The sequence below is a fragment of the Paroedura picta genome, chromosome 13 (genome assembly GCF_049243985.1).
Source record: "Paroedura picta isolate Pp20150507F chromosome 13, Ppicta_v3.0, whole genome shotgun sequence".
In the NCBI taxonomy this organism is placed as follows: Eukaryota; Metazoa; Chordata; class Lepidosauria; order Squamata; family Gekkonidae; genus Paroedura; species Paroedura picta.
Window position 1 is genome coordinate 19,322,474 of NC_135381.1, and position 11,180 is coordinate 19,333,653.

Genomic DNA, 11,180 nt, shown 5'->3' on the forward strand with positions numbered 1-11,180 from the left:
TACTCTGAGCCTTTGGGGAGGGCGGTATATAAAAAAAATTAAATAAAATGTAAGGATTCTCCACATAATTTCTTACATGGAAGATTAGGATAGCTCTTTGAGCAACAGGACAGTACAGGTAATTTAATTTGAGCAGAATAAGCATGTTAACCATTGCAGCCTCCCACACCCCTCTTGAACATCTTTGCCAGCTTGTACTGGGAATGCCCCAAAGCAGTGGTCCCCAACCTTTTTATCACCGGGGACCACTCAACGCCTTTTACTGAGGCCCGGGGGGGGGGGGTAGTTTACTCTCAACCACTGCCCTAGCGCTCTCTGATTGCTATGGTAATGTTTAAACATCCCTTCAAAATAAGATACAGACACGCCACAACAATGAAGTGTGTTGTAAAGGGCTGGGGGGGGGATGAAGTAAAGGGCCAGGGGGGGAGAGAAGGCGTCCTTTGGGGCCCACCTCCAATTAGTCGAAGGACCACATGTGGTCCGCGGCCCACAGGTTGGGGATCGCTACCCCAAAGGACACCCAAGCACAATCCCAAATTCTCAAAGAAAAAGGCAGGGAGTATCCTCACCTGAAGCAGCTGGCCTGGATGGAGAGAGCCTAAAAAGGGAGAGGTATGGCAATACACCGTCTCCCCATATTTACAGTCCGGGGCCCCAGGATCCTTGCCAGGCTTCTGTTAGGAGCAAGATAAAATGAGTTAGAATCCAGCCTCATGCTGCTAAAGCTGAAGCCCAGAGACCAAGCAGAAGCATTCAACTCACCCGCTTGTAGTAGTTCTTGATCTTGGTTGCCATCCCCACCTGCATCATCAGGGGGGCATTCTCCTCACTGTACTCAGCCAGGATGAGGTCCCCATCTTTGCCAGTGAGGTCCTGGGGGGTGCGCATGAAGAACATCTCTCCGCCTCCAGATGCCTGCCGCTCCTGTTCCCTCATCTAAGCAACATGCAGCAGAGAAAAGCATCAAGGAACCAGAGATAAGTCAGGACCATGCACAACAGCAGGGATCCCTCTTTCGGCACCGATAGAAGCAGAAGGTAGGGGTCAAGTGAGGGACCTCAGCAGAACGAGACAGCTGGAGCTTTACCTTGGCTTTCTTCTTGATGTGCTTCAGTAACGGCTGCACCGAGTGGGCACCAGGCTGGGACAAGGCTCCAAAGGAATATTTCTTTAAGGGAGGGCGATGGAACTGGCGCAACTTCATTGGGCCCATGTGGGTGGGGAAGAAGGGCTGGCGCAGCTCCACTGCAGGGATGGAGTGCTACACCAAGGCAAAAGACACATGCTTGTTCAGCACAAAAATCAGCTTTAGCCAGACCACCCTGCTTTAGCCAGACCACCAGGAAACCCCAAGTAACATTTCCCCAAGATGTAGTTGGGGTTGTTGAGTGGATGGGAGAGGTGGGTTGAGAATTAGGGGATTCACTGCCAGGAGAGTGAGGGCTGGGGTATAAATTGGGTTTTTAATGGGAGATTTTATTGTGGGGTGTTATTATGTAATCCACCACAAGACAGCAATCATGGGAGAGGCAGGGGAAAAAAAAATAATAGCATACCTCAAACAAGAGGATTGCACCCAACCCAATGCTACCATTTGCCCAGGTTACTATATTCTGCAGTACATAAAGCCAAATCCTAACATTTGTGAACATCCAATTGCAAAGAGGTTTCAATGGGATCTGCACATGAAATCTTAGCCCATTCTGAAAACCAGGTGACACCATTTGAAGCTGTTTCCATGGCATCATTTTCATGGTGCTCAAGTTCTGCACCAAGCTGCACCTGTCCACAGCTGCTCTTCTACTGGTCCTAACCTGGATGATATTTCCTCCAAATGTTCCCCGAAGCCCCTGCTGCTTTGGATAGTAAAATTCATCATTGGAGAGATTCCATGGATCCTTCACCTCTGGCTGAGACATATTCTAAATTTAAAGCACGGAGAAAAGACAATGTGAGAAATCTCCTCCCTCTGACCCATTCCTACTAAAAGAAAATGAAACCCTCCCCCAGACCTGTTGAGGCTCTTCCTTAATTACTCCGGTTTTGCCCAAAAGGATCCGACTCTTCTTCAGAGAAGATTCTTTCTTGTTCTCCTTAGAAGGAGAGTTCAAAGTCATCTCTTCCTTCTCGTCAGGAATTTCTAGGAAGGAAGACATGGCAAACAACCGGCACTCTGAATACAGGCCTTAGATAACTCCATCTCTACACCAACTACACAACCAAAATTGACAAGAATGGGCTAACTGGGACAATTACTTTTAAAAGAAATCTTAATTGACAATAGGAAGAGGTTTGTGGGACATTCCAAGCAGGAGGTGTTGCTCTCTCCCACCTCATGGGCTCCTTTACAAGGCAAGTTCAACCCCCAATGCTTGTTACTGTATTGAAATATCCTCATCAGAAACTTAACCAGAGTTGGGGGGGGGCAGTTTAACTGTCATTACTATCTCAAAGGAACCTTAGGAACTGTAGTTTTCTGAGGCTGCTGAGAATTCTATCAGAGATCAGCTACCTCACACAACTACATTGTCCAGAATTCCTTGAAAGAAAAGTCATTTTCTAGAAGGGAAGAAGCACGCATCTCAACAGTAGGGTGCTTAGGAAAGGTTTTCCTCTTTGTTGGCTTCGTGACTTCTCTATTGAATATAAATTCAAGGAAATGACAAATGAAAGCAGCTGAAAATCCAACAAGCTAGCCTGTTCTCTGAGCCTAACCTCCAAGGATGACCCCACTTTCCATTCATGCTTCATGCTACAGCAAGCATTCTGTGCCTTCCTTCCTCTTCCCTTCTGCAGAAGCCAGCCAAAGAGTAATATGCTGGTGCTATTTTGTTTGTTTATTTTATATGCCACCCTCCCGAGGCTCAGGGCACTTTAGGTGGAACACGGAAAACAACACATGGAACTTAGTTTTTCTATAACACATTTATAACTACAACAACAATGTGCAGACATACCCAAGATAATATTTTCATCATTCGGGTCAAGGGTCAGAACTGGTGGTACCAAGACAGCCTCCATTGCCTCATCATCCCAGATAATGCTGTCTTCCCAACGGCCATAGACCAGTTCTTCATTATCAATGGGGAAGATGGAGAACCAGGGTTTATCTTCATCTAAGGATGCTGCAATGGCATAACAAAAGCACACCAATTATGTCCAAATACAAGATGGAGCCTGGCATTCTCTTCCAAAGGCAGACTCTCTTGGAGGCTCTCTACAAGTTCCTGAGTCAGCAAAAAACAGTTGCATTACAAAACTATCCTGCTGCCCAAAATCTTGCTCCACCTACTCTGAACTGCAGTAAGGATGATAATGAGACTCCTCCTCCTTACCTTGCTGTTCAGGAAGCTGCTTCTCTTTGCCCTTGGCAATGCCCAAGACTGCTGCCACACTGGGCTTCTGAACCAGAGGAACAGGCAAGTTGAGCAGGGAGCCACTGCGATTCAGCCCTGACAGGGAGAGTAAGAGAGCTTTCAACAAACTTGGGAGCTGCTAAACCCAAATCCAAAAGGGTCCTTAATTCACTGCAGGCAAAGATAGGCTGCATTACCATTTAAGCAGGACCCTGCCTAATTTAAAGATCCAGGCTGGTCAAGTCAGAACCAGCTTGTCCACAACACCTTCAGAGGCAGCCAGGATAAAAGACAGTACCTTGCTGAGCATTGTAAGCAGTTGCATTCCTGGTCATACTGGAAGGCAGCCAACCAGCCAGACTTGCTCGCTGCGTTTTGGTCCCCTTGTGCTTGATGTCCTCTCCATTCCAGATTACATCATCTTCCCACTGCAGCTGGGTAACCATGAGAAAGTGCTCATCTGCCAGCAATTCATCCTTCTCAGCCTCAGTAAGCTGCAAAGGCAGAATGACATCATCTTGCAGGTTTCAGAAAAACATGCTCCTACTTGTTGACAGAGAGAAAAAGAAACAGCTCCCCCTTGGGTACTTCTTCATAACTCACCATGAGGTCCTCCTCTTCCTCATGGCACTCTTTCAGCTTGAAACCATAGTCAAAGCCACTACCATCTTCAGGGATTCCCAACATATCATACCAGAGCTGAGCAGGACCATAGCGCCATTCAGCCACCTTTGGCCTGGTATCTGCAACTTTATCTGAATCTCCAGTAGACTGAGAAAACTTGGACTCCACAGGTGCCATCATGGTGATCTAGAGGACAAGGGGAGTCGAAGGGTTAAGAAACAGAGCTGAAAGTGTTCTCTGAGGACTACTGGATCAAGTCACACTCACTCTGCCAGGAACCTGGGTGTGATCCTCGATGCTTCCCTCTCAATAGAGGCCCAAGTCACAAAGGTAGTGTGGCTGACCTTCTACCACCTTCGCCAAACAAAACTACTAGCACCCTTCTTGGCCCTGGAACAACTAGTCACAGTGATCCATGCAACGGTCACCTCTAGGCTAAAACTTCTAAAACTTGCTGTATGCAGGCCTACCCTTAACTTTGATCTGGAAACTGCAACTGGTCCAGAATGTGGCAGCCAAGATTCTCACAGCAACACCATAGAGGTCCCACATCCAGCCCATTCTCCAGTAACTCCTCTGGCTACCAGTCGAATTCCAGATCAGACTTAAGGACTTGGTAATTACCTTCAAGGCCATATGCGGTCTGGGCCCAGTGTACCTGAAGGACGGCCTCTCTGCCTACTCCTTTCAAAGAACTCTGCACTACACCACCTCCAACCAGCTAGTGATCCCTGGCCCCAAGGATGTCCACTTGACCTCAACCACAGCTAGAACCTTCTCTGTCTTGGCCCCCACCTAGAGGAACGAGCTCCCAGAGGAGATCAGGGCCCTAATGAAACGAAAACAGTTCCGCAAGGCCTGCAAAAGGGAGCTCCTCCGCCAGGCATTTGGTTGAGGTTGACTGAAAGTAAACAACATCTACTGGGCCCCAAAACCTTCCCTCCTTTGAACCTATACAACGGATCTGACCAACCATGGGTCTGTTAGGTTGTTTATTCTGTTAGAATGTTATTTTCTTTGTTTATTGTTATTATTATTACCTTTAATTCACTATAAGCACTGAGTTTAATTATTTTTCTTGTTTACGTTCTATGTGAACCACTCTGAGCCTTAGGTTAGGGCAGTATACAAATGTAATAAATAAGAACAACTCAGTGGTTTCCTGGAGCAGTAAGAGGTCATGCAGCATGGACTCTCCCCACTTTAAGAGACTCACCTCATCATCTGAAAGGCACTGTTCTGGGGGTGGAGGAGGGGCAAACTCATATTCCCAGGGAGATTTGCCTTCCACACCTGCCTCAGTTGTGGCTTCTCCTTCCTGGATTTGCACTTCTTGAGTTAATTCCCGATGCTTCTTTTTACGCTTCCTTCGGGCACTACGCCAGACAGATGGGACGTTCTTCCCAGGGCCAAAGAGACGCAGAAAGCGCAGCACCTGAAATAAGAGTTGGGTATGTAAGCAACCAGGGTGTCAGCAAACAGAGAAGTTCTTTTTATCTCATTGCCACTCTGGACAACTGGAAGAAGTTAGCTGCACCACCCTATAACTATGAGCAATTCATATTTATGAAAACTAGGGATCCTTTAGATAGGAACTTCCAACTTCCTCCCCCCGGGACAGATTGTGTAGCCAAATGCTTAGAGCAAATCCCAGGAAAATGACAAGGTCAAAAGAGGAAGAGGGAGACGACGTCCTTACAGAGTCATCAGCAGGAATCAGGCCCAAGATTTCCCACCTTCCTGTACCAGTTCCTCCTGAAGCCCTACCTTGCCAGGCCGGAACTCAGGGAACAGTGCAGTTACGCTAGGCAGCTGCTTGGTGGCATCTCGCTGCATGATTCCTGCAAGTGGCAGAGTGAGTTTGCCTTCCTTGGACTCTGCCTGTCTGGCTTCCTGGGATCCAGACTCTGATTCAGAATCAGAGGAGCTGCTGAAATCCATCTTCTCTGAGGCAGCAGAGGAAGGAGCGATGATGGAGGGCAGAATGATCCCGTCCCCATCTTCAGACCCTGGAAGAGAGCAGGCCTCTCAGCACAGAAAGACCATCTGCACTTCAACCTCAAGTACACAGAGCCAAAAGCCGCAGGGCTGATGCAGCAGGCACATGCAACATTTTGAGAACTTTCATTTCAAGAAGAAAACAAGAGTTTCCAGCCTTCAAGGTGCTTGGGAAAAGCTTGGGAAGCTTCCCATAGTCTTTTCTCACTACACAAACTATTTGAAAAACTAATTTTTAATATAAAATAAAAGGTTTTAAAGAAAATTTTAAAAACCCAATATGTCTGATAATTTATTCTGACGGCAAAACCACAAAACTACAGTTTTTATATTATTCTGCTTTTCTTCCTAATCAGGACCCAATGCAGCTTAGAGTTCTGTCCTCGTACTCTGTATCCCCACTTGTGAAGTTGGTTAAGCTTAGAGACTGATGGTCACAAGGTTGCCCAACGAGCTTCTTCGGCTCAGAAGGGATTTAAATGCCAGGACAGATTGCTGCCACAGAAACACCATGGACACCCACACAGCAGTACATGCCAACACTGGCTGGGCACCTTTTTCCCTTTTTGGCCACCATGTAACTTTCAATATTGTTCAAGACGATGGTGAACCATTAAAAAGTTTTCAATCTTTTCAAACTTGTGGCTCAGATTATAGCTCCACTACAACCATCACTACTCAACATACACAGCTTCTCTATAGGTTAATTAATGAATTCTGAGGCTTGAAAGTCATTCCTAGAGTAGGGATGTACCAGGGGCAGGTGGATCCTTTTCATCCTCTTTTTTCACTGGGATTGGAGGTGGGGGTGGTGGAGGCATCAGCTTGGCATCAATGTCTTCAGAGTCCGCATCATAATCATCATCATCATCTGAGATGGACAAAAAAAGGAATTCACTGAGCAGCCTTTACCTCACAGCACAACTTGGGAGTCATCATCTTTGCCATACTCTGATAGCATGAACATTTCTAAAAGACTATAGCATCTTCAATCATTTTAAATTGTTCCCATTCTACCTAGAATCCATACACTAAACTATTTGCAAAATACAAGCTTGAACTAGTGAAACATTGGAACTAAAGTAAATTTATTTTTTCTTAAGTACCCCATTTAGCCACTATATTTAGAGAGCTGAGATCTCAGTCCACAGAATATGATTGTTTGGAGCTTAGACCCCAGATTAAACACAGAAGCCGATTGCAGCTCCAGAACTAGGTACAGAAGCTGTGGTGGATCAAACAGCTACAAAATGCAGCAAGATTAAAACACTGATTTGCTACAGAAACCTGTCCCTTTTGATAAAGCGCTTCTCATATGAAATCTATTTCATGATAGTCATAATTCATTTGAAAGGATTTTACAGGAGAAGATAAAACAAATCAAAACAGTTGAGCCATACATCAGAATATGAGCAACAAGATGGACTGGACACAGATCTGTCCATATCAACCACCAGTTACCTGTCCTCTGGACTGGCTGAAGGCTTCCCATTGCTTGCCGGTACCTGCGGCTCTCGTCTTCAGCCACCTCATTAATATCAGAATAATCAACAGCATCCTCGGTGCTCTTGACCCAGCCTGAGGGGAGCAAAAAAACCCCACTCAGTCAAACACTTGCAGACCTAACATGGGACACTCATTTCACTGTGCCAATATTTGAATCATAGAGTTGGAAGGGGCCATACAGGCCATCTAGTCCAACCCCCTGCTCAACGCAGGATCAGCCCAAAGCATCCTAAAGCATCCAAGAAAAGTGTGTATCCAACCTTTGCTTGAAGACTGCCAGTGAGGGGGAGCTCACCACCTCCTTAGGCAGCCTATTCCACTGCTGAACTACTCTGACTGTGAAATTTTTTTTCCTGATATCTAGCCTATATCGTTGTACTTGAAGTTTAAACCCATTACTGCGTGTCCTCTCCTCTGCAGCCAACAGAAACAGCATCCTGCCCTCCTCCAAGTGACAACCTTTCAAATACTTAAAGAGGGCTATCATGTCCCCTCTCAACCTCCTTTTCTCCAGGCTGAACATTCCCAAGTCCCTCAACCTATCTTCATAGGGCTTGGTCCCTTGGCCCCAGATCATCTTCGTCACTCTCCTCTGTACCCTTTCAATTTTATCTACGTCCTTCTTGAATCATTTGTTTTGCTTTGCTTGTGACAACCCTAGAGTGAAGCCCTTCCAAGCATAATCTCAACTTTACCCACTCCTTCAACTGATCGTGATGTAGAAAGTCAGGCACAAGCCTAGGGGAAGATGGACACACACTTCTGCTTAAGACACCAAGGCCCGACATCTTGCTTAACCAGCATCTTCCCAAAGACGAAAGAAATAGTGGCCAATTGGCTGGTCTGGTGTTCTAGAAAGAGCTTAACAGACTCTCTCCCTGTTTGCAAACATTTAGGCCAAGGAAGGTGAAAAGTAAATACTTGTAGTGAAGGATGAAGTGTTCTAATACAATTCTATGAAATGCATTTGGTCCAAGATGAGTGTTCTATGGCACACCTTTGTATTGAGACCCTGAAACAAATGGCCACACTAGACCATATCGCTGTACTATTTTAGAGCTTGGCTTTTAACTTTTTAAACTTTTCAAAACACCATGAGATCCTGATCTTGCTGTCTCTCCCCTTTGCCAGTGTACTTTTTAAGAACTGAAATTTCTAATTTTGAGAGTTCATGTTCTCAAAGTGCTACAGCAAGAGTCACCAGACCACTGGTTTCAGAAACCAAAGATATAGTAAGCTGGCCTCATAATTAGCATACATACAAGAATCAGCATGGAGCCAAAACTTTGTGTTTTACACACACACACAATATTAAGGAGGCAAAAGTATCCCTCACCTTCCTCATCCAGCTGGATTCCATCTGCCTCAGAGGAGTCATCTTCACTAGCTGTGATCTCAGTAATGAGGCTTCCCAGGCCCAGTGCCCCAAGTCCTGCCAAATGCTTTTTTGATTCCTGTGGGAAATCAAAGAATAACAAGTTTGGGGCAGGGAGAGAGGAGTCTTGGGACTTCTTTTACTCAATATTTTATATAGTAGTTGGGAATACACAGTTGAAGTACATCTGCTAGTCATGCCAACAGATAAGAAGCTACGAAATACCACTAACAAAGAAATGGACTTGCAAACGACACAAGATGTGTCTATAGGTGAATGCCCACAAATAAACGTAAAAGGAAATGTGCAACAATAAGATTCCAGAAAGTAGCTACCACATGACAAAATGTTAGGCTAGATAAACCAGGTCAGCCCCACTGACATAAGAAATTCAAGAATATTTGCAAAGGGCCCCAGCTTCATACGCAGAAAACGCGTATACGCGTATCTCCAGCAAGAGATTCCAAGACAATGCATCTGAACAAACGCCCCACTCAACCTGAAACCAGTTGGCAGCAAACAGGGTTGCCAGCTCCAGTTTTGGAAATCCATGGAGCTCTGGGGGTCAAACTGGGGATGGATAGCTCAGCAGCAATGTGTTGCCATAGAGTCCTCCATCTAGTTTCTGCTTTCTCCAGTTAAGCTGATCCCTGTAGTCCAGGAGGTTGGCAACCCTATGCGTTAATCAGGTCGATTCATTGAGGGGGGGGGGCGCTTCATTCGCACTCTTAGTTTCCATCCAAGTCCCGACGGCATCTGAGGCTGCTCTGAGCGAACCTCCGGCTCCCACCACCTACCTGGTCGAGCAGACCCTCGCCTTCCAACTGCCCCTGCTCATTGATATTGCCGAAAAGGAAGCCCGCCAAGGAGAAGGGAGTGGCGCGTCGCTCTTCACAGCCGTCCCCCGCCTCCTCATCGCTGTCCGAATCAGACATCCTCAAGCCCGACTCGAACGGCAAAGAGCAGCTGCCACCATCGCGCTTTAACCGGAAGCGGAAGTAACGGCCTTCGGCAACAACCATAGAAAGTATCCAGAAGACGGGAACCGGAAGTAATGTCACGGGCGCCGCTACCCAGAGTACCTACTTCCGCCCTGAGAAGCTGGAGCCGGCAGGGCCTGGCTCCCTTCATCAGCAACCCCACTCCCAACCTACACTACATGTGTGATGTCCACAAAGGAAAGAGAAGCTCCCGGGCTCCTGCTAGCCCGACGAGACCACTCGACTGCCGCTAAAAATAAGCAAAATACAGGTCTCCAAACACACGCACTGCCCCTGGGAGGCTTCCACGGCGCTTTAAAGAAGAGGTAGTCAACCTGTGGTCCTCCAGATGTTCATGGACTACAATTTCCATAGCAGGGGCTCATAGGAATTGTAGTCCATGAGCATCTAGAAGACCACAGGTTGACTATCCCTGCTTTAAAGGATGCGGAGATGAGGAACGCAAACGTCCGCAACCCCCCTACTGTGTATGTGAGTCGGCCGAAGGCCAAGGCAGGATCCAAACACATGCAGAACTGACCAATGCATAGCAAGGATTCAGTCTGCCTGATTCTATCAGTTTAAATCAATCAAGGATAATTTAGCTAATCACATGCACGGGGAGATTGTCTGCTTTGTGTACATGAGTGGGGGTTTTGTGGAGGGTTTCTCAGTGCAGTCTTGGTAGTACTTGGTGTACTTGGAGAGCCAGCTCAGTGTAGTGGTTAGGAGTGCGGACTTCTAATCTAGCAAGCCAGGTTTGATTCCCCACTCCTCCACCTGCAGCCAGCTGGGTGACCTTGCGCTCCCCACACAACACAGAAAGCTGTTCTGACTGAGCAGTACTATCAGGGCTCTCTCAACCTCACCAACTTCACAGGGTGTCTGTTGTGAGAAGAGGAAAGGAAAGGCGGTTGGAAGCCGCTTTGAGACTCTTGATAAAGCTGTTCTGACTGAGCAGTAATGTCAGGGCTCCCTCAGCTTCACCTAACTCACAGGGTGCCCGTTGTGGGGAGAAGAAAGGAAAGGTGATTGTAAGCCGCTTTGAGACCCCTTCAAGTAGAAAAAAGAAGCATATAAGAACCAGCTCTTCTACTTGTATCATGTTCTGGCATCAATAAAGAGCTGCAACAATTTCAGTGTCTGTTCTTGAACCAGGGATTTAATATACCCCACTCCCCATTATTTTGTGGGCCAATGAAAATTCTTCTTCATTTTACCATATTCCATCAAGGTGCTCTGTTTTAACAAAAGGAGGCTCTACAGGGGCCCATTTCACTTTTTGTAAAAAGACACTTGAAAGACCACACAATAGGACATAGGAAATTAAAACCAGGT

The 11,180-nt window shown here is 46.5% G+C and overlaps 1 protein-coding gene across 8 annotated transcripts in view; it reads right to left on the reverse strand.

Moving 5' to 3' along the window:
* The window catches only part of TAF1 (TATA-box binding protein associated factor 1), a 33,589-nt gene extending 23,727 nt beyond the window's left edge, over window positions 1-9,862 (reverse strand). For 7 of the 8 annotated variants that reach the window (XM_077307892.1, XM_077307894.1, XM_077307887.1 and 4 more), the window contains exons 1-15: window positions 9,660-9,862; window positions 8,824-8,941; window positions 7,443-7,559; window positions 6,736-6,852; window positions 5,751-5,992; window positions 5,200-5,418; window positions 3,963-4,169; window positions 3,658-3,853; window positions 3,339-3,455; window positions 2,961-3,128; window positions 2,016-2,143; window positions 1,818-1,925; window positions 1,091-1,264; window positions 766-939; window positions 573-677 (exon numbers count right to left, since the gene is read on the reverse strand). In XM_077307892.1, the coding sequence (XP_077164007.1) occupies window positions 573-677; window positions 766-939; window positions 1,091-1,264; window positions 1,818-1,925; window positions 2,016-2,143; window positions 2,961-3,128; window positions 3,339-3,455; window positions 3,658-3,853; window positions 3,963-4,169; window positions 5,200-5,418; window positions 5,751-5,992; window positions 6,736-6,852; window positions 7,443-7,559; window positions 8,824-8,941; window positions 9,660-9,797 (2,328 nt within the window). In that variant the 5' untranslated portion in view covers window positions 9,798-9,862. The remainder of the gene's footprint in view (window positions 1-572; window positions 678-765; window positions 940-1,090; window positions 1,265-1,817; window positions 1,926-2,015; window positions 2,144-2,960; window positions 3,129-3,338; window positions 3,456-3,657; window positions 3,854-3,962; window positions 4,170-5,199; window positions 5,419-5,750; window positions 5,993-6,735; window positions 6,853-7,442; window positions 7,560-8,823; window positions 8,942-9,659) is intronic. The other variant, XM_077307888.1, reaches the window with a different exon arrangement.
* Window positions 9,863-11,180: the final 1,318 nt, after the last annotated feature.